Raw genomic sequence first — 27,305 nt, 5'->3', positions numbered from 1 at the left:
AGCTGGTCAATCCACCCAAGGCAGAGCAGTCTGGCACTGATGGGAGGGAGAGGGCAAGAGGAAAACCACTGCTCTGCTGCTCCTGGGAGCTTTCCTGCAACAGAACAAGTCAGGCTGAGGATTTCAGGCATTTTCTTGATACTTCAGCCAGCACTGCACCAGCAGGGAGATCTAGAGAGCAAAGAGACAGGATATGTAGGGGTGAAGGACAGGCAGTGAAGTCTATTTCAGATTCCTTTAGTTCTTTGCCTGCCAGAGCAGTGGGATTTGCTCAAAAAACTCCTCTATTTACAAAATCTCTGCAGACTGGGGAAAAAACCCTTAGAGTCAGTGAAGCCAAATATTCTGCTCATTTGCACACCCTAATGAGGGCTTCTAGGAGCCACAAAAGCAAGACCAGGCTTTGATGTTGGCTGGAGATCAGCTCCCAGCAAAGAGCAGTGCCCAGTGCCAGGATGGACCCCCACCTGTGCCCAGGGAGATGGATGAAGCTGTGCAACCCCCATCACTGGGGACTGGGAGATGACATAGTGCAGCCCCCCACCAGTGGGGTCAGGGGTTGATGCAGTGCAGCACCCCCAGTCCCTGGGAACGACGCAGAGCCAACCTCCCCCCATCACTGGGGATGATGCAGTGCAGCCCCCCCATCTCTGAGGATCAGGGGATGATGCAGTGGAGCTCCCCCCATCACTGGGGATGATGCAACGCACCCCCCCTTCCCTGGGGATCACAGGACGGTGATGCAGACCCCCCTTCTTGGGGATAATGCATCTCAGCCCCCCACCCTGGAGATGATGCAATGCAGCCCCTCATCCCTGGGGACGATGATACAGTGCAGACCCCCCACCCCTGGGGATCAGTGGACGATGCAGCAGAGCCCCCCACTCCCTGGAGACAATGATCCATCACAGACCCCCATCCCTGGGGACGGTGATTTAAAGCAGCCCCCCCCATCCCTGGGGTCGGTGATAGAGTCGCCCCCATCCCTGGGGTCGGTGACAGATCCTCCACATTCCTGGGGGCGGTGACACCTCCCTTCCGCTCCTCCCTGTCGGTGGGCGTGTCCGATTCCCACGGCGGGAGTGTCTCCTCTCTCTATAGGCGTGTCCCCACTCGTGTCCCTTCTCTCTATAGGCGTGTCCGCTCCCTCTCTATGGGCGTGTTCCTCCCATGCCCGCCCCCCAGGGTGGGCGTGTTCTCTCATGTGTCCCCCCCTCTCTGGGCGTGTCCCCTCCCGTGTCCCCCTCCCTCTAGGCGGGCGTGTCCCTTCTGTGCCACGCCCCTATATGGGCGTGTCCCTCTCATGCCACCGCCCCTCTGTGGGCGTGTCCCCGCCCGGCCCCGCCCCCGGGCCGTTACTTGCCGCCCCTCCCCTGCCCTGCCCCCGCGCGCTCCCGCTCACCGGCGCCATGGCGGACCAGCCCGACGAGGGGGCCCCGGCACCGGCAGCCCCGGCCCCGCCGGCAGCCCCGGCCGCGGCTCCCCCCACCGCCCTGCCCCTCTCCGCCGCGCCGGGCGGCTCCCAGCGTCTGCTCTTCTCGCACGACCTTGTGTCGGGCCGCTACCGCGGCTCGGTGCGGTTCGGCCTGGTGCGGCTCATCCACGGCGAGGACTCGGAGGAGGACTCGGAGGAGGGCGGGCGCGGGGCCACGGCCGGGGGCGCCGCCAGCTCGGGCGGCTCCGAGTCGGGGGGCCCCGGCGGCGGCGGCGGGGAGGAGGGTCGCGCCAGCCCGCTGCGGCGGGGCTACGTGCGGGTGCAGTGGTACCCGGAGGGCATCAAGCAGCACGTCAAGGAGACCAAGGTAACCGGGGGTGAGTGGGCGGCCCCGGGTTTCTCCCTGCGGCCCTGGGTGTCTCCCCGGGGGCCGGCGGCGGCTGCAAGGCCGGGGCGCCGCCTCGGAGGCCTCCCGGGGCAGGCCCCGCGGGGCCTATGGGGGTGCGTCGGGGGCTCCCGAGGAAAGGGAGTTGCTGCCCGTTTCCCCCCCAACACCTCCATGACCCCCGTCCTTGCAGCGGCGGAGGTGGACGGTGCCCTCCAGAGGGTGAAGCGCAGTTTCCTTGCCTTCATCGCGCTCCCCGTGGCAGCCCGGCATGGATGCTGGGGCTGTGCGTGCGGGTGGCAGGGCACGGATGCTCTGCTGGGGCTTCACTAGGAGAAACCCCCCGTGAAGGTGATTTGAGCGAGCTTCCAGACCCGTCTTACTTGCCAGGGAATGCTGGTCAGTGTCTCTGCCTTTATTGCACAGTGTCGTCATCGCCTGGTGTAGGGGAGTCAGCAGCCGAGCAGGGAAACCTCCACTGGATAAAGATTCCAGCAGGAAGCACCCTTGGTTTGGATCTGCCCTTGTTTACGTGAGCCTCTGCCCCTTGCTGATGAGGCATATGTATAAACGTGTGACCTCGTAATTACATCTGATGAGCCACAGGGTGTAGGTCTGCCTTGGAATATTCCCACTTCCCAAAGTTGGTCTGGCGTGGGGTTTTAGCACGGGCTGACTGACAGCTCGGAGACAAAAGCGGGCGAGGGGGGCACTATAATGGAGCACAAAGGGGCTGCCAGGGATGGGCGTTGCAACGAGCAGGGCGGGCGCCTGCCCCGTCCCTGCAGGGCCCCCCTGCCCCTTTGGGCAGGCAGGAGGTCCCTGGAGAAGCGCCTGCTTTGGTGGTTCGGAAATGGCCCCGCACGCCGCAGGAGACGGGGAGACTGAGAGGCAGAAAGGTGTGTTGCAGTCCTACAGGCATTGCTAGGCTTGCCAGTGCTAGCAGAATGAGCTAAATTTAGGTGGTAGTGTCATTATACACGTGACCAGTTGGAGATAAGGAAAATGAAAACAGGTATTCAGAAAAGATGCTGCCATGTGATTTATTTCTACATCAAACAAAAAGAAAAAGCTTTTTTTCTCTAAAAACCCCACGTTTCAGTCCCTGCAGCCCTCCAATAAAATCTTTGTGTGCTGCTGCAGGAAAAATTTGTCCCAAGTTGAGTGTGGATTTTCAGCATCTAAAGAAAGCCACCTCGATTTGGGTGAGTAAACACGGCTTTAGTTGTTGCTATTGGGTTCCCAAATCCAGAAGCGTTAGCTCTGACTTCAGTCGCTTGGTAACTGTACCCTTTGCAGTGATGGAAAGAGCTGGACTGGGGAGGATCAGAAATCAAAGACAGTTATGTAAATAAATACACAGTCTGTCTGACTTTCCTTCTTGTGATCCTGCTCTGGTGTGGGTGGCTTTACCACTTGGGTAATGGACCCTGAGGAGAAGTTTCCTGAGTGCTTGAGAAATTTAGGTGTACTGCTATTGATTTTTTCTTTTGAAAAGCTGCCCACTGACAAAACTGAGAGGCATTGTGTACGGTCTGCAGTGCAGTCGGTGTTGCTAAAAACAAACCTGACACCATTTGAAACATGCAGTTGGACTGATGGTGGTTTTGTGGTTATAATCAGGTTTTTTAGCTCTCCATTTACCCAGCTCTTTTTGGGTTATACCGATGTGTGAGAACCAGCCAGGTAAGCCTGACAGGCTTGTCACTCACTGTCCATGCTGGGTGGGGTACAAACTACAGGCTGTGGTTGTTCTGCATCTAAAGTTTGTTGCCTTTTGGGTGCTGTTGCCCGAAGATACATCTTTTGGCTGCAACCGCCTCTCCAGCATCTTTGTCTGTGAGATTCTTCTTTGATGTCCTTAAAAATGTTAACCTGTCCCAGTCACAGCTAAACCATCCACTCCAGAGGGTGCTTATTGCACCCTTTTATTACCTTTTATTTCTCTACTTTTCATTCTGAAATAGGCAGAGGGTAAAGGTGTTCCTGGGGGCAGGGCCTTTGTGTGCCTATTTGTGCATTAGATCCTGCTTCCAGATGGAGGGCTGGTTGCCTTCCTACCTCCTGTTTGTCAGGTGATCTGTGAACTCTGGTGCACATACTGGATAGAGCAAGTGTTGTAACTGTGGGAGAAATAAAGTTGTTGCAGATTTTGAGGTTAGTGAAACAGCACCTTTGGCTCCCAGTGCAAAGGTCAAAAGTAGCTTTCTGTACCCAATTATAACCCTCCAGTTTTCCTGTCTTTTCTTTAAACTATGGGCAGTCAATTTTTAGGGTTTTTTTTAGCCAGAGAAAAGATTGGCCAATCACTTTTGCTGTTACTTCTACAAGTTCCACACTTTGTATTGCTCTTTCCTGTTGGGAATGGGAGGCAGAATGCCACTTAAACCCAGGCACACAGTCACTGATGTTAATCAGTAACAGGAACTTTCCCTTGAAATAGAGCTTAGCAGTTGGTACAAAGGCCCACCAGCTCCTCCAATAATTGTATATCTGAGCACATTCCTGCCTCTGGTTCCCCTGTTGACAGTCATTTAGCTGTATCACAACAATGATGTGAATAAAAGAGCCAGATTTCTTAACCCTCTGGCTCCACGTGCTCTTTTCCTACTTTCTGTGACCACTTAAAACACTGGGAAATCACTGTTGCTGAATATTGTAAACCCCAAGGAAACCTGAGAGGAGAAACATTTGGAAAAGGAAGCTATTTGCCATCCATGTCTTGCCTGACCCAACACACCTGCAGAGCAGATTCTCTGACTGGCTAAAGCCATCTCTCTTCTCATAGTACTTTTTGAATGCACATTGTAATTTGGAATGCAGATTGTAAAAGTTCTGTGAACTGGTGTGAACACTTGATGCTTTTTATGACAAATTAGCAGGACTACTTGAGACCCAGCTGAATTTTACTTTCAGGATTTCTCAGCTGTAGTTTGGCATTCCTGCTGCACACTTGGGCTGCTTTTGGGAACTTTACAGAAATGCTCAAATATTTTATGTATTAGTCAGAGGACTTTGAAATGCTGCTGCCCTTCCTCCTGCCTCTCACCTGAGAACCTTGGAACACTCTGCCGCCTTTCATTTTCACAAAGCTTGGGTGAGGCAGGTCTGCTTTCTGTGCAGCTGGGGGAAGTGGAAAGTGCAGGTGTTGTGTTTCAGCACCTTATCTGAAGGCCTTCAGCCAGCCAGGCCTCCGAGTTCCTGCCTCCAGCCCTGTGCCTGCCTCTGGGAGCCCCAGGGCTTGGTGTGATGCTGTGGCACACAGGGAGTGCTGATTGATGCCCCTGTAGGGACCATGCAGTGCCCCAAGTTCACCTTAAGAGTCAAGGTGCAATTCTTTTTACAGTTTTTAGCAGCCTTGTTTCTACCATCTGGAATACAACTGGGTGGGGGTGACTTTCTTACCACATTCAACTTTGCTTTGGAAGCGGATTCAGACTCCTCAAACATAATCCAGTGGCTGATAAACTCTCATTAACCGGAAATTTTCTGATGTTATCACCAAAAGTCTCTCTATGAATTCAGCTCTGCTTCATCCCACATGGACCTTCTGTTCCTTTCCACACTTCACTGCTATATTTCTTGACCTCACATATTGAGTCGTGATTATGAGGTTGCAGAAGTTTCTGAAGATCCTGAAAGTGGTCTGTGTTTTCCCTCTGTCCCTTCACAGCCACTTTGCCCTCATGGCTGGGATCTCAGCCCTCCAGTGTGTGCTCTTCAGGTGTTAACCCTGGCTAATGACTCTGTGGAACCTGTTTACAGTTGATGGTTGAAAACTGCCTTAAAAAATCTTCCATCTTCAAACCTGACAGTGTTGGCTGTCAGGAAGTGCAGAGTGGGTACATTGCAGCAAGTGAAGAGGGACAGCAAGATCCTTCTCAGGGGCAGTGAGGAAATGCTGCCACGGTGCAGAACTCTAGTTTTGTTGCAGCAAACAAATTCCATGCCCATAAACTATTAATAGTGGGTTTTACTGCATCAGGAAGCTGTATCTAGCCCTCCTCATGCATCTGACATTTCAGTTAGTCTCCCATGGGTGTTTTTTGAAACCACCTGATGTTTGTAGCTCTTAGAGGCAGAAGAGAAAAGGCTTACTGGAATTTTTGCAGTTCTGCGTAAAATAAACCAATTAATGTGTGACCTTTCCATCCTGTGAGTATTCTTTGCAAGGTTAGTACCCTTGAGTCAATTCCCATTTTACTTTGATTTGTTTGGCTCTTTTGATACAGACCTGGGGATCATCATTAATATTTTACTGCAAAAGTGGAATCCGGCACAACCCACAGTGTGGAAGTCTCGGGAGTACTAAATGGTGTACACTGTTAGTGCTTTGTGTACAGTGTGCACAGTGAATTGGTAATTCAGGAATTGCAAGTGGCCATCTGGGCTAAGCCATTTATTGTAATTATTCCAGATCTAGACAGGAGTTTTATTTTTAAAATGGATGAAGGCAGTTTTTGTGGCACGCTCTCTCCCAAGGTGTGCTCCCTTCCAACGTACTGGCATAGCTTAAAAAAAAAACCCTAACTAAATTAGTAATGCTTTTAGAACTAGTAAACAAACTAATGTGCACTAAAAGCTTTAGAAGAAATCAATCAATGCCCGTGACAGGCTTTGAAATACCTGTGTGGGTGAGATGTTTTGCTGCAGCTTTCTCTACAAATTCTTTCTTTGCTGATGTCATGCAGCTCCAGTGCAGACTTCTGCAAAAAAAGTGACTTTAAGGAATTTTTAGAAGTTTCTTGTTTGGCTGAAGATTCTTCATCAGAGTTAAATGACAGCAGGTTTGACAGATAGTTTTGAGGGCAAGGTCTTACTTGCCCATGGCAGCTGTGCTCATACCCACTCCCATCTTTGAAGACATTATTTTTAATGTTCAACATCTGTGTTGGTGCTGGGAAATAATTGGTGTTTGCAAAGCTAAAAGCCTCTTCTCCTTTGACTGTTTAATTACTTGGGGGATTTCAGAAGCTCAGAAGGTGATGACACCTTCCTAAACGCTACTAAAGAAAAATTACCTCATTATTTCCCCTCCATTGTTACCTCCCACCATGAGCTGGGTCTTTGCCCAAACAGACCTTTACTTAGGTTGTCCCAATCACAGGAGCTGATACTTTGAGATGAAGCCTTTGCACTTGCTTTTGAGGTTGTCAGTCCTGAGTTTCCTGGAGCTGAGGGATGTGAGATTATGCTTTGGCTTTCTTTTTATGTAGTGCTCTGGAGCATTTGACTGTAACTCAGTTCAGGTTTTACCTTGTGTAGCTGGTGTGTCCCATTCCTGAGACCTTTGACCTGTGGCAAGGTAGGAGAACTACTCCTGGAATGGAAAAAAGCCCATAGGGACACTCGATGGTTATGTTTGGGCTTTTTTTTCCTGCTTGGCTGCTAAACATAAGTGTAGGTGTTTGTGACTGAAACCAAAATACTCTGTAACTTGAATTCTCAAGTTAACTTAAGCAAAAGCAAGTTTCTCTTAATGACAATGTCCTGGAACTTGCACAGAGAGGGTTTCCCTTTGACAGATGCAAGGTAACAGTTTTTTCTTTCTGCATGTTGAGTGTTCCCATGAAGGGAGCAGGGGACTGTGTGGGGTGCTAATGATTGTAAGGGTGATTAAAAACATCAAATAGCATGAAAAACGTGTGGTTTTCACAGTAGAGGTGGTGGGGTTTGCTGATTCGTATCTGCAGCACTTGCAGATGTGCCTGGGTTTCAAGTTGACAGGTGTGTTTTTAGCTTTAATGCTGTTTTCAGTCTGTGCTGACTGAATACACACAGAGGATCTTGTACCCGTGGAGCACACACAGCCCAACTTCATGCAGTGTGGTGTGTTATGGGCTCAACTGTGTTTCTGGATAGAAAACACCTCTTGCTGTGCATTTCAGGGTTATTCTTACCAGCCTCGTGCATTTGACTGGCAAAAAGAAAGGTATGGAATTGTGTGCCTGTTCCTTTCCTGCCCCAGCCTTTGGGAGAGCTGGGACTGGGCTGTGGAAGTGACCCAGGTGGAAATTGTGTATGTTTACTGGTCTGAAATCTTCAGTGTGGTGCAGATGGAAACAAAGGTGTTGGTGGTGGATGTGGACTTGATAACTGTATGTTGGGTGTGTGCTTGTGCAGGAGAGGTGAGGGGAAGTACAGGTCGTGTTACCTTTGTTTTCTACTACTGGTGTTGGGGTTTATAGTGACTTAATGGAGAAACAGATCAGTAACACTCGAAGGTGGAATTCTTCACTCTCACAGAGTGGCCTGTAGATTGAGGCTGAAATTGTGGATTGAGAGTGCTCAGATTCTAAGACTAAGAAATCACTGCCTCTGTACACTAGATGTTTTTTATAGAAACTGCATCACTTTATGCTTTGTTCAGCCCTCTCCACTGGTCAGGTGTAGGTTGCTGTTCAGGTCACAGGCAAGACTTAAGGTAAATAGCATTGATACCTGTATGCTGTGAGCTTAAAGTGTGTACCTTGTACCTGCTGGTCCAAAATTTATCAATGAATAGTTAACATGTGCGAGTTGTGTCCAGAGCAGTGTCTCGACAAACCCCTGTAGTTTTGGTGGTTTATTTGGACTGGCTGCTGACATAGAGTAAGAGTTGATCGGGTGTACAAGAGGAACAGGTGGAAGCCAAGATACAAAATGCTTTTTGTGCACATTTTTTGGGATCTTGGAAGTAGGACACATCAAGCTACACCTTAAATAGCCTGTCCAGTTTTTCAAAGGGTTTGAGCCACCAACTCACTGCTGATATATGTTGGATGCTCTTAGGTAGGTGCTGCTTTGGGACTGCAAAGCTGAGGGTTTTTTCCATGCTTTTGTCATTGTCTTCAAAATCATTACCTCTGTTTCTTTCCTCAACAGCTGGTGCTGCAGCTCTCTGTGGAAAAGAATGATCTGTGTGGAGACTGTTGGCAGGAGGTGAGACCAAGGACTTGCAGCAGAGGACAGGAGCACTTGGTATCTTACTGTAGCTTCCAGGCCAGGAAAAATTAAATTCACAGGAGTACATTAGGAACAAGGAAACCCTGCTCAGTTTGCATTTGCAGTGGTATCACTTCACAGCCTCTGGTTACAGCCTCTCTTGGGTTGAAGAGAAGCTGCACAGCCATGCCTTTGGTCCATTAAGCAGGATTGGTTTTGTACAATAAAATTGCAGCGGTGGTACCATGTGGTTCTGTATTTTCCACACATCAAACACAGGCTCAGTGGTTTGTTCTTGCCACTGCCTGTAAAGCCTTCAGCTCTTCTAATTGTCAGGGAGGGGTTTGGAGACTGACAAGGCTATTTAAGCACCAGTTCAAAAGATCAGGAGCTTAAGACTTATAACTGTTCTTCTTAGCCCAAAGCTGGGAGTTCCTGGTGCATCATTCCTGTGGAAGTGACTGGGTAGTTTTCATTTGTCAGTGGATGATGAACCTTCTGCTTTGTGGAATACACTAATACTGTGAGCTGGAATTAGTTCCATCATGACTGATTTATTTTTTACCTGCTTTTGAAAGGATGTAACTTCTTTGAGAATAAATGAATTCTGCGTAGGAATCATTTTGGTTGTAAGAAAAGGTTCTGCTTTTCTGCTGATAAAGATACTTAGCAAATAAGTAGCACTTTTCATCTTCAAAGCATTTCTGGGCTCTGATGTGGGAGTGCAGTGTTGGAAAGGTGACAAAAACTTTCCCCTCAAGTGACTCTGGGTAAGACAGGAGAGTTAGTGCTGCCAGGTGGTGTTTTCCTGGTGTGTGCTCAGTGCCCTCTCTATTTGACCCTTCCAGGGCTGGACTACATGAGTTGTCTGCTTGATGGGAAAACTTCTGATGTTCTTCAGTGCAGTCATGGCTACAGATTTCTGTCTGGGGAAATTATCCTCACCCAGAACCACAATGCATTGGTTATTTGGCATCTGTGGGAACTTAATGACATCCTGTGTCACTTGGTGCTGTGGAGCTCAAGCCTGATTTGGTTGTACTCGTGTCAGGAGCTACACTGAGTTTAGGTGTAACTCTAGTGGATATCAGAAAAAAATTCTTTCCAGAGAGAGTAATCAGGCATCAGAATGGCCTGCCCAGAGAGGGAGTGGATTCCCCATCCCTGGAGGTTTTTAAACTGAGCTTGGCCGTGGCACTGAGGGCCATGATCTGGTAAAGGGACTGGAGTTGGACCAAGGGTTGGACTTGATGATCTTGGAGGTCTTTTCCAACCCAATCCATTCTACGATTCTAGTGAGCTGAGGATTTTGCAAGGCTGGGTTAGAAATGTAGTCAGTGAAGAGCAGCCTAGATGGAGGCTGTTAATTTAGTTCATGGTGGTGTTTTCAGGCCTCTTGGCTCATGATCTGATGTTAAGAACTGGTGCTAGATCTTGGTCCTCAGTGAGATCGTTGGCAGCAGCTCCGGTGAAACACGGTTGGAGCTTGAGCAGTGCTCTGATCACTAAGGAGCCTTTGCATTTTCCTTCATCCATATGGCACTCTGGAACAGGATCTGAGGCCTCAGCTCTGCAGCACTGGGGGCTGCTGCCCGTCCCAGGTGCCTTCACACCTTGGCTTTTCAGTGTTTGAGGTGTCAGTGGGGCGCTGCTTAATCTTTTTGTTGAGAGTTGATCAAATTTCCAGCAAAGCCCTATTTGTCTTTTGGTTTTGCCCCTTCTTTCTGCTTTGGAAGATAAAAGTTGGGTTTTTTCCTCTTGGAAGGTTGGTTATGTATCTAATCCAAGTGAATAATTCTCATGACTGTTGTAAGTAATATTCATGCTTCTGTTCAGCCTCTGAGTCCAAGTTCCTCGAAACAAAATTAGTCTAGAGACAAAATAGCCACATTTTCTAAATTTAGAGTTACTACTCAGTTGGATAACAGGCTGGAAATGCTACATCATGAACAGCTTCTTCATTTTGTTATCACATGCAACTTCTGTCAGAAACTTTTTCTCTGTCCTTGTGATTCAGGTTATTGAAATTGCTCTGGTTTCCCACACTAAGGTTGTCTTAGTGAGTTGTCTGTGGGTTCAGTTTAAACCAGAAAGTGGGAACAAGGAAGAGGTAGGAATCTCTGTCCTTCCTGGAAAACTTCTGAGTTTGTGGGAGTGTTTTTGGTTTTTTAAGTCTGCAGATGTGGATGATTCATTTGCTTCCTCTAAGAGTGGGACTGGCCAACATTTCAGGTGTATTCCAGAGAGGTTGGGAGGCTCTTCCTAAGGAGGTGTAGTAGTGTGTAATCATAGAACTTCCTCAGCCATGCGTTTCAGTACATTCCTGAAATGCCTGAAAGAGAGCACCCTGTGGAATGACACAGCAGGGAAGGTGACACTGTACAAGGAAACACTGGGATTCCTGTGACTGGATGCTTAGATTAGGAAGAAACTTCAGGATTGTTTGTTTTTTAAAATTCATTAACTGATATTTTAATCTAAATTATGGGATCTCACTTTGTGTTAAAATTGGACAACCAAACTCAGAGTGTGTCATTGGCTCAGTAACTATTTTCCACCCGGGACATCTGACCTGTGTAGCTGAATTGGATTATTGGCCCTTTTGACTCTGGAACTAGAAACTTCCTCTGTTTTGTTTTGTGTGATGTTGGGGATTTTGCTGGTACATGACAGAGAAGTGACATTTTGTTCACAAGTGAAATCTGCCCTGTAATGATAAAGCAAAGTGCAGGGTGACTTTCCTGTGCCATGTGCTGGGCTGGGGCTCCCTGTGCCCCCTGTGAACTCTCCAGGCTGGTGCTGCTCGTGTGTCCCTAAGGGAAGGTCTGCCCTAAAGAGAGTTAAGTTTTTGCTTTTATTCCTTGAATTAGGAACCTGTCCCAGTCTTGCTGAGAAAAGTTACAATTTCTAGCATAAACATGCAAACAGTTTACACCCAGCTCTTACTGTACAAAGCAAATCTGGCTCCTAAATTAGCTGCTTGTCTTTATAAATGTGCTATTATGTGGTGAAGCACAATTATTTTCTCCCTTTTCACCCTCACACTGTAGATCTTCCTCCCAGGTGGGCTCTTTTCCTGCTATTCTTGCAGCACCTATTCCAGCTCACACCACACCTTCTTGATCAGAATCAGGGCTCTGGCTGCCCTGATCAGCCTCAAGGACCTTGTTGATGCTATTGATGTTTCTTTTCTGAGCCTGCCTTTATCAGAGCCCAAGTCTTAGATGAAAATTTCACACTTCCCATATTGAGCACTCTTTGTATTTCCTGGGAGTATTATGTGATCTGCTCTCATATTTCTTGTTTTGCTGGGGAGCTTAGAAAAAGATTAATTTATAGAAAATAAATACCGCCAATACTGTAATTGTTGTGGTCACTGTGTAAACTCTTTAGTTAGAGGAGCCTCTGGGTTTTTTTCAGCGTTGACACTTTGATCTTTGGAAGAAATCCAGGCTAAATTCCTGGCTTCCTTTAATTGTGCTGTCTGTATTTTTTTTCTATTCTCAATAATATAATTTAGTACCAAATTGCCATCCATATTTGCTGGTTACCATTTGAAATCAATCTGCTGTGCACAATGGTTAAAATGATTGTGATTTAAATTCCCTTTTATATTAACATAGTGAAAGCAGCCTGAGTGTGTGTTGTAGTGATTCTGTGTCTAATTGGCATTCAGGTGCAAGCACATCATGTATATTCACATTTAATGTCTCTCTCATAGGGATCCTTTGGTTTTTTTTGTTTCTGCCCCAGCCAGTTGCTTTCTCTCAGCTCGCAGCAGTCTCTGATTACTACAAGTACAACCGTGCAGGCGAGGCAGCTCTGGGGAGGAAATACTCTTATCTGAGAACTCCCAAAGCTGCACAGCAAACAGGGAGCTGCAAAAGCTATTTATTTCCCTTTAGTGGAGATGGTTGGAAACTGATGGTGTTAGAAACCCTCCCAGTTGGGTCTGACAGGCTGTGTCTGACCTTGGCCATGGCCAGCTGGGTGGAGCACTCTCCTCACCCACCCCACATCTGATGAGTTATCATTGAGTGCACTTTGGTGTCCTCCTGACTGACAGGAACCTTAACTTTCTCTTGTGATAATCTCTTCTAATCTGGCAGTGTAAGTGCTTGCTGTCAGGAGAGCTGCGATGAGAAACGGAGGGACTGAAAAATCAGCTTTTAAAAGTGGTGTTTGTAGGAAGCAGGTCCAGAAAAGAGCAACGAGGCTGGAGAAGGGACTGGAGCACAAGTGCCGTGGGGAGAGGCTGAGGGAGCTGGGGGTGTTTAGCCTGGAGAAGAGGAGGCTCAGAGGTGACCTCAGCACTGTCTAGAACTCCCTGAAGGGAAGTTCTGGCCAGGTGGGGGTTGGTCTCTTCTCCCAGGCACTCAGCAATAGGACAAGGGGGCATGATGGGTTCAAGCTCTGCCAGGGGAAATTGAAGTTGGAGATCAGAAAAAAATTCTTTCCAGAGAGAGTGCTCAGGCATTGGAATGGGCTGCCCAGAGAGGGGGTGGATTCCCCATCCCTGGAGGTTTTTAAAGTGAGCTTGGCCGTGGCACTGAGTGCCATGATCTGGTAAAGGGACTGGAGTTGGACCAAGGGTTGGACTTGATGATCTCGGAGGTCTTTTCCAACCCAATCAGTTCAATGATTCTGTGATCTCTGTGTGCCTGTATTGGCTTCTCTGAATGAGTGTTGTGCTTTTTGTGCTGCTGAGGGGGAAGCAAGCTCAGGGTGCAGAGTTCCTCTGGGATTTTGTGACTGCTTAATACTGTTTGGGCTGGCAAGCCATTTTGTGAGGCATTTGTGAGCAGTCTGGGAAGTCTGCTGTGTGGCCCCTTTCTGCTTCTCCTGCTGCTGGAAGGATTTTGGGTGGCAGTGAACCAAACACCCCGGGAGCTGGGAAGTCTATGATACTTGTTCTGGAAAGCGGCCTAAGGAATCTTCATAAAATACCAGTTGTTTTTGTTAGTGCTGCCTGCTTAGCCCGGTTCAGATTGCCTGCCTCTGGTCTGCAGAGCTGGCAACACTTGAATGAAGCCTTAAAACAAAAGATCAAGGATTAGGTGCGGAACGACATTCAGAGAATCGTCCAACCTGTGTGCTCTACTGAGCATGGTAGAAAAGACACCAAATTGCACTTCTTAAGTATTTGTAAGCTGGGCTCTTAGCTCAGCTGGTTCTTGCTGTGATGTAGAGGATCAGGCATTCCTGCTGTACACAAAAGTTTGTTGTGGTAGCAGGTTTTTTTTCCATAGCTCGCTCTTTATTTTTATACTATTTTGCTACTTCAGAGGCCCTGAAGTGTTTATTCCCCTTTGGTTGGGTTTAGTTTTCTCCCCATTCTTGTGTCTCTGGTGCCTCAAAGACCCTTTTCCCTCCACCCATTTATCCTTACATCCCTATTTTTGCTATTTTCATTGTTCTCTGGAAGTTAAGTTATTCAGGGCAATAGCATGTTCATTGCTCTTGAGAGTGGTCCCTGTCCTGCTCTGGGTGGTGGCAGACCTGTCCAATGCTTTACCTCCCTGTCTAGGTCATCTACTTGCCCTCTTTGTTTTCCAGGTTCTTCAGGAAAAAAATAATCCCTGGATGCTTCCAAAATGCTTAATTGTTTAAGTATGACCTCGGCTGGGGGTGTTTCATCTGAACTGAGGAGTGATGCTGGGATGGCCTTTCAGGTTTTCCTGATAGTGAATGATGCTGATGTGTAAACCAAAAGGACTTTTTTTCTTCCCACTGAATTGCTTTAGGGTATTTAAAATGAAGCAGGATTATCTGTGTTCTGAAGAGAGGAGTAAAACAAAGGATGTTTCTTCTGTTCTCATATGGAAATGAGGCTCCGGTAGGAACATTGCAAGGTTGGTGTGTGCTGTGTGCGTAACTAGCACTGCTATTTCAGCTTGGTCTCATCCAAACAGTGCCTTTATCTTGTGCTTTCAGGAAAACGAGGCACCTGCCACGTTCAGCCACACTGTGATTTAGCAAAGTGGCAAATCTCCATGAGAGACCAGGAAGAGCTTTTAATCACAAATGACAACGTACAGTCTGTGATTTGCACCCAGGCCTTAAGTGATGGGTGAAATCACCGTTCTCAACACCCACCTTGCTATAAATAGCTGTTTTCACTGGGGGCAGGTGCTACTGAAATGTCACTTGGGTGAAATCTGAGTGATGTGTTGTGTGTGTCTCAGAGCAGGGAGAGGCATTGTCTTCATCAGATGTATTGAAATCTCTGTGTCTCTGCCAAGAGATGTTGTAATGCTGAGATAGCTATCGATCAGAGCTTCTCTTTGAAGTCTTTTGAAACTCTAATATTTCCTTGAATCATCTCCCTGCTCCATTCAGAAAAGCTGCTGCTGTTGTTAAAATTTCACACTGATAGATATGTATTGTTTTTATCCCACCCTATTCCCCCCAAACGTAAGTGATTTTCTTTTTCAGGAAACTACACTTTTTCAGTTCCCTATTTTTGTGCATATCACAAGGGGTTATTTTTTCCCCATTACTATGAACAGAAGTGTTGTTTGAGTGCCCAGACTCTTTGTAACATCTGGCAATATGGTTTTTGGTGCAGTGTTCAAGTATCTTCACAATTCTCTTTTTATAATTGTCCTTTGAAAGAGTGAGCTAGGGTGACTTCCCATTGAAATATTTATCCATCACATGCCACGGTGTTGCTGTGGGACTTGTGTTCTGATGCTGAGGCTTTCTGCAAGAGGAAAATTGCAGCTTGTCTTGTTCCATTCAACCCTGGAGTATTACTTGAACTTTGTGGAGAGGTCTGAGATTGATGCATGTGGTAGAAGAAAAGTAGGATTCAAGTGCAAATTGCCATTATTACGATCACTTTCTGAGATGAATTCTACCAATCATCACTTACTCTTGAGATGAGAGCAGCAGCTTTTCTTTAAACTTCACTGACATACTTTTTAAAGCTGCTGTATCAAGAACATCTTTCTTAGATGAAATAGATTTGAGACTTTCAAATTACAGGCTTTGACTTTTAAGCCACCTTCTGATCTTTAGGCTGTTCCTGTTCAAAAGGTGTGACACTGAAATGCTTCAGCATTGAGGTGCTTCTGAGTGCCTGGCTGGAGAATCTGGATACCCAAAGCACGTGGGAGTTGTCTCTGCACTGCCCTGCTGCTCTGTCAAGGAAGCTTTTAGTGCTGATACTTGTGGTGGTGTTTGACAGTGTAATCCTGAAAAGGAGCCCAGCTGTGGTGGGAGACTCAAGCACTGATGGACAGGTGTGTACCACACCTCTGTATAAATGATGTGTAATAATTACCATTTCTGTGTTACAGCTCAGCTTGAGTTGCTGACCAGACTGAAGCTTGGAAGAGCTCTGAATTTGGGGCTGAAAGGGCATGTATGTTGTACAGAGCCAGAGTGCCTGCTTGCACACATTTGGGTTTGAGATGTTTGTTCCATTTCCCCAAATCCAGTACCTGGGATGGACAAGTTTGGGAGACGATGCAATGCTGAACAGCACCAGGAACTTGAGAGGTGCCAGTGCTGCAGTGAGGGGGTCGGGTATGGTAGAAATGGTGTCTGTGGTGGTGGGTCCTGCTGCAGTGCAAGGCTTGGGCTCTGCCCTGCTGCAGGGAGTCTGGATCTGGATCTGGATGTGGATGTGGTCTGGCTGCCAGACCTGTCTGACCACTGCCTCCTGCAGACAAAGTCCTGTTCACTGACACCCACCAGCCGTGTCTCAGCAAAGTTCCCTTGAGAAGGGAAGGAGTTTGTGTGATAAAGCAGAGGACGTGTGTTTCCTTCCAGCTGGAGGGAAGTTTAAGCCTCATCTCTCCTTAGTTTGCTCTCCTTGGGGTGATATGAACAAAAAGAAAAATCGTGAGATTTTCTTCGTCTGTGGTTCCCTTACCCCGCCCCAGTGATCTCATATCTGTTTAAATCTCAGCTCTATTTCTGTGCAACATAATCCTTGTTGTTTTGTGACAGCTTATTGTATGCACATTCTCTGTGCATCTCCTGATCTTAACTGCTTAGTGTGTACCAAAGCAGGAGTTATTTTTACTGCTGTCAGTGCTGTTGAGCTTTGCAGCACTGGGCGTATCCTGTTCTGCATCACACATGAACAAAGCCAACAGCCTGGGGAGGGATCAGGGATCTGTGCTGCTGGTGGTGATGGAGAGGGCAGAAAAATGTTGTGCTTCAGCTTGTAAAATATGTTGGGTTTTTAAATACCCAAAAGTGGTACAGGATCAGAAAAGTGTAAAGCTGAAACACATCCTGATGAGGAGAATGTATTGATCAAATGAGTGTTTTCCAAAGGCTGTGGCAGTGAGGTGTGTTATTCCTGTCACTGCTTTTTCCAGCTGTTCTCAGTTCCTGTTGTGTCCTTGATGCCCTCACTGCAAGCTGTTGTCCCTGAGGTCCTGCTTACAGACTGTGTCCATGGCCCTGATGTGCCCAGGGGAAGCTCTGAGCAGCTCAGGCTGCTTCCCTGAGGAATGGGCCTGGCTCCCTGGATATGCTGCCTCAGAGCAGCTTTACACAAATTCCTCCTCTTTTGAGCTTTCTGCAGTTCCTTTTTAGTTCCTTTGGGGGTTTCTTAGGGTAGGCTGGGGATGTGTGTTTTGGGGGGGGTGTTTTTTGCTAGCTCTGCATCAGTAGAGAGGAGGGACTGTATGTTGGAACCAAAACTTTTGGGAAACGAGGGTTAGGTGTAATCCTTATATGTGAGTTGCTGCTCCCTTCTTTTTATATTTTAGTGCAGCCCATGACTCTGCTTATCTCTGTTCCCTTCACTGATGGCTCACAGGCACCTTTCCTGTGGAGACAAGAATGCCCCAAAGACCTCTCCTGAACTGGTCTTCCTCCTCAAATCCAAACCTGACTGCAGTTTCTCCAGAAGGCAGCCCATTGTCCAGAAAGTTAAAGGAGCCAGCCAGGCTCACTGGGGACATATGGAGGCTTTGGTGTCCATCAGTCCCAGTGGTCTCTGGAGCTCAGGGTGCCCATTGGATCAGGCTGTGAGAACTGCCTGCCCTCATTTAAACCTGATGGCTTTTCTACCACCCTCTCCTGGAGCTCTGCAAGCTCTGTGTTAGCTGAAGAGACATGAGGCTGCTCCATCCATCCCTGCTGAACCCTGAAAAAATGCTGGAGCTGATTAAAGAGGCACATTTCCTCTGGAGATGGGGTTCCTTTGAGCAAAAGAATGTGGGTCATGGTTAAGTATATAAAATGAAAAAAGACTCCATTGTAGTGGCAGCATTTCACCTGGGTAATCCAGCGAGGTCCTTGCACTAATAGAAACCTGTTCTTACGTATATGCTGTTTAATATGACTCATTAAACAAGCCTAATTAAATAGCAGCTTCAGCCCTGCTAAATACCATGACACATGTGATCCTTAAGGCTTTAAGGTTGGCATCCTGACCAGAGCATCCTCCTGTGTGCCATGTTTTCCCTGTCCAAGTCATCATTCTCAGGCTTCAGTGCCCAAGGCAAGGGGAAAGAAGGAGAGCAGTGAGGTGTGAGGCACCATTAAGTACCTGATAGGATAAAGGTAATGTTGGATCCATGGCTGGCTGAGCCAGGCACAGAGCTCTGGGTAATGAGGGATGAATCCAAATGGATGAATTGAGTGGGATGGAAGCTGGCTGTGTGTGGGGAAGGAGGAGCTCTGTGTTCACTGCATGACTCTGTTGCAAAGGTATGTGTTAGAACATGCAGGAGACCACCTAAAACACATCTAATAAGGGGCGTGTCCAAAAAAATGACAGGAAGACAGGGAATGCCTGTCAGCAGCGAGCCTAAGGTTGGTGGTTGTGTTATGTAGGTACTTATGACTGAGGACATTCCACTGAGGAATCTACTGCATCAGGTGCTTTCTGGATTTTTCAGTTTAAGAACACAGTGGGCCATTTCATATTCCTGGGGAAAGTGCCCCTTTTGTGGCTTTTTCTGTAGACTCAACATAGTTCTTAATCTTGACAGTATCTTGAGTACACGAGTAGATACTTGAGTATGTGCAGAGTGTTCACCTTCTCACGGAGAAGTGCCATGTTCTTGGCATATTACTGTCCCTGATTTAGTGGTGCTCGTGGTTTCTCATGGGTACTGTGTTCAACCCCAGCACTGCTGCATTTCAGGGGCTGATGGCACAGTGCCTTTGCATGTGCATAGTCTGCAAAGCTGGGGAACCTTTTCAAGTAAAAATCGCTGTTGTAAGCATAGGAGTGTCCCAGTAGTGCCTCATCTGAGTTGGTCTGAGTTGCTGCCGGAGGTTGCACATCCTATTCAGGAGCCTGCCATATCTGAGGAGTGTACAGTGGCAATTAATGTGTGGGGGCAGTTTTATAAGGAAGAACTTAGTTTGTGTTTAATTGGGAATGACAGGCCATATAATGCAGCCTGGGGCTTATCAACCCATGGATCCTTCCCAGAACATGACTGGGGCTCAGCACCTCAGAGCAATTCTGTTAATGCTGGTAATGCTGTTCAGTTCATGCCATGTGGCTTTTCAGCAACTCTGAAATCTGCTGTTCAGTCATTCCTTTCCTCAGTGACAGGCCTGCAGCTTTGTCCCCCCTTCAAGGGTTTTTCCAGGACAGTCCTCACCATGGCATTTTGGCAGTGCTGTTCAAAGGCTGAGTTCAGTTAACCTCCATTTTGCTGGAAGCAGGGAAAAGGAGGAGGAGGAAGCCAGAGCACTGCTCCAGCTGTCAGGAGTAGAGTGCCCTCAATCATCTTGTGAGGGTGTTTTTACAGTGTTTGCAAACCTGCTCTAACCACATTTATGACTCATTGTTTCACTGGGGTTGTGATGGACTGAAATCCCTCTATTATATCTGAAGTCATTAAAGAAAAGAATGTTATGTATGTGGCACATAACAGAGTCTGGTGTTTGGTTTTAAAGCAAAATACCCACTTACCTGCAGCATATGTGCATAGCAATATATCCCAAAAAAGGTGATTTTAGGAGGTAGGCGTCAAGTGAGTTACAGTTCCAGGAAATATGGGGCTCCCTGTCAACGATAACTGACTTGGTTCAAGAAGGTAAAAATCGTTTTGTAGAGGGGACTATTGATTAGTTGTTCACCAGACTGTTTATTCTTTGGTGTGTAGGTATGAAAATATCCAGATACGCAAAGCACACACTTGGAGTCCTGCCACTGCAGGAACAGGGATCAGTGGCTTTGTAATGGATTAGCAGCATCATTTGTCCTTAGCATTTTTTCTTCTTGGTTAAGGTATTTGCTGTTAGCACAGGTACAGTGCAAGATTTGCATCCATGCTAGCCTCTAGTGCCTTTCTGCTCTGAAGGCAAAGGCTTTTTTTAAAGGGAAAAAAAGGTGCCTCACACTGCCTGGCCATGTGTTCATTTGGAGGCAGAACTGCTGACTTGGGACAAACAGCTTTTACTGCTTTTTGCTCATGCTGTCTCAAGTGAGCACTTACTGCTCTAAGGGCATCCTCAGCAGAGCTGCTTATACCCAGTCAGATTGTACCTGAGAGAGTTCGTGGAGCAGTGAGGCTGCTTAAGATGAAAGACCTCAGCTCATCTCAGCCCTTAGGCAGAGCTAGCATGTCTGAGGGAGGGGTGGGAAGGGCAGGAGGGGAACAAATGCACTTTTTGAGCGTGCAACTTTTGACAGAGATGCCGAGTCAAACGTGACGTCCCCCACTGCCACTTCAGCATCTTCTCTAACCACCTCTGCATTGAAGTATCTTACAGGTGATGTTATTATCGGGTGTTAGTCACATCGGGCCAGGAAGAGACTAAATGTGTGTTCCCGTTGAAGGGGAACAAATTCAGAGAGGGCTTTTTAAAGAACCCACTATGAGCAGCTTTCTCATCTGTGTGCAGAGGTTCTAAACCCCAGTTTGGAAAATTATAAGAATTTAATCTTTTACATTTATGGGAAAATAGCCAGCTCTGAGATGAGTTCTGTTAACAGTCAATCTCCTCTTGCTTGCCTCCAAGAGATGACCTTTTAGAAATGTTTTTAGTGAAGGGGCAGTTCCAGGTTTCTCTGAGACGCTCCTCTTGTTAAAAATGGAAGATTTCACAGCTTCCTGGTTGGCCTAGAAGTGTGTTACTCCCCAGGGGACTCTTCTGATGCTGGGTCTCCAAAACGCCTAAGCCTTTCTTGAAAACTGGATTGGAGCATCTTGGGAAATACTTTTTTTCCCACTAATCCGTGATTGCTGTACAGCTGTTGGGCTGTAGAGCCTGGGCAGAGCAGAGGAACATAAAGATGTTCTCCTGCAGCAAATTTACTGTTGTGTGCTGTGTCTAGGGGAAAACCAGGCTAGTGGGGATTAATGAAGGTGAACAGGATTTTGCCCTTAAAGCCTGTGTAGACATGCACTTAATAATCTACCTTCAAGCAGGTTTAGAATGGGAACTGTGTGTACAACACAGAAAACCAGGGAACATCTGGCTTTATTGCTGCTCTGGTTCCTGTGCTGTTGCTGTAAGTGTTTACTTACACCAGGGGCTCGGTGAGTTCATGAGCCATCTCTGTATGTGCTCTTTGGCTGTTCAGTTGCCAAGGAGGAGGTGGGGAGAAAAGAAGATTCCCTGAGCTATAACCTTGAATTATTGTCACATCAAATATGCTGCTGAGTAACTGAATGGACACCTGTGGAGTAACCTGGAGAGGAGAGTGGTGTTTCCATGCAGATGTTGGATGTTCTGCCGGGCAAACACTGTGTTGTCTCTGTTTGCTGGCATAAATCTGGAGAGCTTATGGTAAATGGTTTAGAAGTCAGCCTAGAAAACACCTGAAGGTAAAATGATACAGTAGTCTTGTTATGATGGCATTGATGTTTTAAATGTGCTGTTGAAAGCTTTGTGCTCTGCCTGAGAGGGGAAGGAAAATTCAGTCTGCTAGACTTACCTGTGCAGTGGGATTGAAACAAGGCTTCACTCCGGGGTATTGAGACAGACTCTGGAGGGCTTTTATACCTTTGTCCCTGTTGTATCATAACTGTTACCAGTCCTGGTGAGGTTTTTCTCAGATTTATTGAAGAGAATTGAAGGTTGGTTGCTTTTGTATTATAGTGTGCACAAACAGGAGGCAGTGAATTAAATCTGCTCTCCCTGGGAGATGTTTCAGTTTCCCCCGAGCCGTTCTGCAGGTGGAAGATTCACCCCTCACAAAAAAGGGTGTCACAGTGCAGGGGTTGCAGAAATCCAGTCAGTAAAAACTGGGCTTCTGTAGACTGGTCTATGGATTCAGTAGGGGCTGCTCCTTCCTTTTTGTAATGGCCAATACAGCATTTATATATGGGGGGATAATTGAAACTTTTTCAGTGAATAGAAAATGCAGCTGAGGTTTTTTGGGCAATGATGCAACTGTGCTGCATTGTCCCAGTAGCATTCACACACTCTTCTGCAGTGTGAGCTGGGGGAGTGGCTTTGCTGTTTATCAGCAATAAAGGCATGCACAGGGTCCCCACACTGTTCCTGTATTTTGGGTGGATTCTCTCCAGCTTTCCAGAGGTTTCTTGAACTGGGTGTAAAAGCTTTGATTATTTTTTTAACCAATGTGCGAGTTAACTGTGGATACAGCTGGCTCAGAAGGCGTGTTATTGAACAGGAAGCCTTTGCAGAATGTTTGCTCTGCCTCGAAGCAACAAGCATTGGCCATTGTGCCTCTTACAGCAGCACTTGCCAGGAGGGACCGAGAGGTGACCCCAGCCTCTGCCCTGGCTCTGTCCCCACCAGGAGACAGTGCTGCTGGTTTCCATGTCAGCTAAACTGGAGTGTCCCCAGAGTGCTCTTAATCACTAGCTGTGGAAACTGCTCCCATAGCCAGGCTGAGCATCCTGTATTGCTCAGCTAAGCCAGCCAGGTCCTGATCCGCCTGTGGAATCCAATGCTCTGCTGTTCTCCTTGGGCTGCAGGCAGCCTGTCTGTCCGTGCAGCAGAGCACTGAGGCACTGCAGCGTCTTTGGGGAGTGTGTTGTGCATGTGAGATCAACCAGGACTATTTCTCCAGGGGAATGCTCTCATTTCAGAGCAGGCAGGAAACTCGGAGAAGGTAGAAGAGGGACTGGGCAGCTCCATGCACTCACGGCTTGGGAGTGACTGGGAGTGTGGCATGACACAGCATTTGCTGTGCTTTCAGCTACAGCTGCTTATACATTGCTTTCCAGGGTTACTTTGTCTCCTCTAGGAGATTCTTTACTTGATAAAATAATCTTGCTCAAATTTATTAAATTTGCTAAAGTTCCCAGACCTAGATGAGTATTTTGGCTCTAATAATCCTCTGCCTCTGGGTTCAAACATGGCTGAATGTGAGGGTATTTTTTCTTTAAGGTATTCCTGGATTCAGTCCCCTAAAGTAATTTGACCTGCAGACTGGACTTGCATTGAGTCTCGTATGTGAACTAAAACAGGCACAGTAGGGATTTAAGGATAACAGGCTAATATCTCCCCTCTTTCCTAGGAGAGAAAATTGCAGCAATTGTGAAACATTGCTGTCTGCAGGGGAAGGGACTCCTGAGAGGGTGGTATTGGAGGCTCTGGGTGAAAGAAAGGGAAAGAAGAGTGGGCTGTATTACACTAACCATCCTGTGTCAACCTCCTACGTTCGGGTGTCGCATGGCTGACATCCTATCAAAGAGCTCTGGCTGTGTCCAGAATTTTAAGCAGCTTTATAAATAGTGTTGCTCAAACCTCCTGTGTGTGCAGAGACTGTGAAGGGCTGGGGTAGACCAAAATATTATTGATGTAATTTTTGAACCAGCCCAAAAATGGGAGCCAGAAAGAGTAGAAACCTGAAGTGTAGAAACACCCATGCATTATCTTCTTCCCCTGCAATGCCAAACATACATCTGGGGGGTCTATTAGAGAGGCAGCGGCTGTGAGACTTGCCAGGCATGAATATGTGAGTCTTGTTAAGGCATCTTAAGCCGTTCTTTCTCTCCTACTTGCCTGACGTCTCACTGCTTGTAGGTTATGCTGTGTCTGAATAATTGTGAACAATTAGAAGCTAATTTAAATGGCTGGTTTGTATTCACAGCAGCAGCAAATGAGCTAACCAGCTGGAAAGCAGATACGGTGATTTTCTGTTGATCTGTCTCCCTCTTGTTTTTCCTTGGCAATTTTTGCAAGGTGGATTTTTGCTGTGGGCTAATGAGGAGTCTCTCCTGCCTGCTGTTGACCCAATTGCAAGGGGAGGGAGGATGCTTTGTACCCCAGAACAGACATACCACCAATGCAGCAGAGTCCATTTGGGCTCAGCAAAAAAACCCACACTGATTTGCTCCAGAAATGGAGCAAAGGAGTATTTTTCATGGATATATTCTTTACTCCTACTCTCTAAGACATAAGAAGGTGAAGTACACTTACTGTGCTGCAGGAATGAAATGGTCAGCTACAGTCACACAGACTTCCTCACAGCATCCTTTTTATCTTCTGGAAAGGCAGATGGAGGTCTGAGCAGCCCCACTCTTTCCTCCAGACCTGGCAGTGTGCCCCAAATGCTGTTCAAGTGACTAATTTTTATGGCACTGCTGCTGTCCAGATGGCATCTCCAGTGCAGTCCAGCAAAAACCTGGAAAACTTGTTGCATAATTGACTCCCAAGGCAAACAATTTCAGGAATTCTTTTGCTTCAGGCAGATGAAGGAGCTACTGGACAGACTATTTTTGCACATAAGGAGGAGAAACTATTAGTGGCAAGCTGAAACATCAGGCAGTTGGGAATCCTAAGAATCTAGACTGGTGGCTGAAATGGGCTCCTACTCTTCCTGTCACACTTGGACACACTGTCAGCATCCATTTGAGCTCCTCCTTCGGGGGGAGTCACTTCCAGTAGTGAACCAAGTTTCCATTAGAGCTTCCCAGATGCTGCCAGAAGACCAGCACAGCCACTGGAGGGTCAGGTGTTCACCAGGGTCTCTGCAGCCATTCCCTCAGGTCCTGTTGGAACTGGGCAGCTCTGGACAAACTGAGCTCAGGGCTCTGTGGGGCTGCCCTGCTCCTCACAGCACTTTTCTTTGGAATTGCTGGCTCTGACCTGTACTTCATCTGAACCTTTACTGACAAGTGTTGAGGCAGCCTGTCTGTGAGAAGTGCTGCCTGACATGCAGGCAAAATGTTGTCCATTTTTATGCTTGCTGCTTCCTGCCAGCTTCTCCTGTGCCTGTAACTACGGTCTCCTGTGGTTTTCCTCAGGTAACAGTGCCATCTGGTGCTGGAGCACTGCTCTTGGTCAAGCTTTTCCCAAATTCTTAGGCAGAAGCAGTAGGACAGTATTGCTATTAATCAGCCATCTTGCTATAAGAAGATGAGAGTGGGGATGTCCTGTGATAATCTGTGCTGTGGGGACATTGCAGCTGGAGGAGATCCTTTAAGCCTGGCTTGTCTTTTCTGTTTAACAACTGATGTTCCCAGAACTGCTATACCCAGAAGAGGCAAGAACTATAAACACTGAGAAGGGAGATCATACCTTTTACTATAAACTGCTGCTAAGAAGAAAAATCCAACATTTAGATTAAATCCTGTAACTGGAGACATCTTTGCAAGATGCCTCATAGGACTGTGTGACTTCCTAGTTGGTAAATCTTGTCTTTCTGTGTTTTGTAGTCATGGCTGTGTACTTTTAAATGTTACCCTTCCATATCTTTATGCTAAGCATCAGTATGTTTATGCTTTTTGAATTATTTTTTCAGTATTATTTTTATTTCCTCTAAGGTTTTGGAAGCCTTTTGCACATGCAGGGTTCACATTGTATTCCCAGATGAAAGTCCTGGTTGTTGGTTGATGGAAATGAACATATGGAATGTTTGAAAAACAGCATTTGATGACAAGGTTGGACAAAGTCACACTCTTCTGTAACTCTCTTCTGTAGGTACCAGGTTATCTTTGCTGCTTTACCCCTTCTTTAGGCATCTAACCCAGGCTCACCCCTTAGTGGTGCCTGGGGGTGCTCAGCATTTACACATGAGGTAGAAAATGTGAAACTAAAGAAGCAGAAAAGCTCAGAGTTACCGTTGTTTGTGCCGCTCTCCTTGTTCTACTTCCAGGCTCCTCTTCTCTCCCAGTCACATTGCTGCCCCTTCTGGGAAAGGCTGCCCAGCCTACTACTTGTCCTTTAAATAATAACCTGGTAACCTTCCTGTTGTCTTATCTCCCTTCCCTTGAATCACTGCCTTGTACTTTGTTTTCACAGTGGCGCATTCACCAGGCCAGGGAATATTTGTAGTGTTTTCCAAAATATCATGTAAATTTGCAGAGCCACAGAAGTGATCTGTTGCCAGTATAATAAATAATACCTGACAGTCTTGGACAAGGGAAATCCAAGTAAAAAAATTAAATTTGGCTGAGCAGAAGATTTCTGTTCAAGCCAGATCCCTCTGCTCCAAAGCACAGCATTTACCTACGTTATAATTAAACTGCACTTTTGTTTCATCCAATGATTCCTTCAGACCTTTTAGCTAAAATCCACTTCTTGGAAAAGGAAAGTAGAGTCTTTCAGTGCCTTTCTGTCAAGAGGCTCAAAAGGGATATTTGTTGAGAGAAGGGGAAGTTCCTGCATGCATTTTGCTATGACAAGGACCAGAACTGTGCTGTGGACAGTTGTGTACTGCCACCAAAAATACCTTAGTACCCAAAATAACGTGGAGGATAAAAAAATGAAAGGTTGGGTGCTGAGAAATATGGACAGAGACAAAAGCAGCCACAAGTCTGTTGTAGGTAGATGTGAAAACAGGGGGAGGCTTAAGGAAGCTTCAGCCTGAAGTTGGAAGGAACTCAGCTCAGTGGCACAACTTCAGGTTTCTGTGTCTCCATAATATCTCATAATGACAAATTACAGAGCTGTCAGTTTGTCTTACAAGAGCTGCAGGTCCCCAGGGAGGCTTTGCAGCACAGGGAGATTATCAGAACTAATGACACAGCTGGATTTTGAAGCTGCCTGTGCTACAAAACTTCCCTCAGTGTTCAGAGGGAACAGGGACATGGAGCCAGTGATTTGGTTCTGGTTTTGCAGGTTGCCTGGTCTCCTGTGGGTGTTGCAGAAGCTTCTCCTCTGCCTGGCATTTCTTCAGTGACCACCACAGGTGCTGCTTGACTCTGTCAGTCCTGTGTACAACTGATGTGTAATTTGATAAAAGAAATCATATCCCTTTAGTACAGGGCTTTTAGAGTTTTGTAGACATTCAGCTGGTGACAGGCAAATTTATTTATTTGGTGTTTTAGAGCAGAGTGTGGTGGCCTGGGGCTGGAAACTGCTGTGTTCATCTCTACCACTGATGAGATCCTTAGGAGCTAACTAGGAAATCCTACTTTAGGTTGTGCCCTTCTTTTATTTTTTGAAAAAAATTATGTCCAAACTGTACAAACAGTTCACAGCAGTTTTCAGGTAACAGGAGCTACTTGGCATTGGCTTAGTGGTGAATCTGAGTTTGTACTGCTGTGAATGTGCTCAGGGTTGGATGATTGGCAGATTCAGAGCTGCTGGTTGCATGAACAAAAGAATTGTAATATGTGATCAGGTGACTGCCTGCAGGTAGTGCAGCTGTGATGCAAAGCTCTCTTTGTTTCATTTTAGCCCCTGTGAAGTGTTTTAAAGCATTTATTT

General features: G+C 46.8%; 1 protein-coding gene across 2 annotated transcripts in view; it reads left to right on the top strand.

Annotated features, from left to right (window-relative positions):
* Positions 1 to 1,376: 1,376 nt before the first annotated feature.
* Positions 1,377 to 27,305, top strand: part of UBE2O (ubiquitin conjugating enzyme E2 O) — a 61,551-nt gene continuing 35,622 nt past the window's right edge. Inside the window, exons 1-2 of one of the 2 annotated variants that reach the window (XM_071573392.1) lie at positions 1,377 to 1,802; positions 8,685 to 8,741. In XM_071573392.1, the coding sequence (XP_071429493.1) occupies positions 1,410 to 1,802; positions 8,685 to 8,741 (450 nt within the window). In that variant the 5' untranslated portion in view covers positions 1,377 to 1,409. The remainder of the gene's footprint in view (positions 1,803 to 8,684; positions 8,742 to 27,305) is intronic. The other variant, XM_071573393.1, reaches the window with a different exon arrangement.

This window comes from Pithys albifrons, chromosome 19 (assembly GCF_047495875.1).
Source record: "Pithys albifrons albifrons isolate INPA30051 chromosome 19, PitAlb_v1, whole genome shotgun sequence".
NCBI lineage: Eukaryota > Metazoa > Chordata > Aves > Passeriformes > Thamnophilidae > Pithys > Pithys albifrons.
Note: the sequence above shows the minus strand (reverse complement) of the source record. Positions and strands in the feature narration are given on the sequence as shown.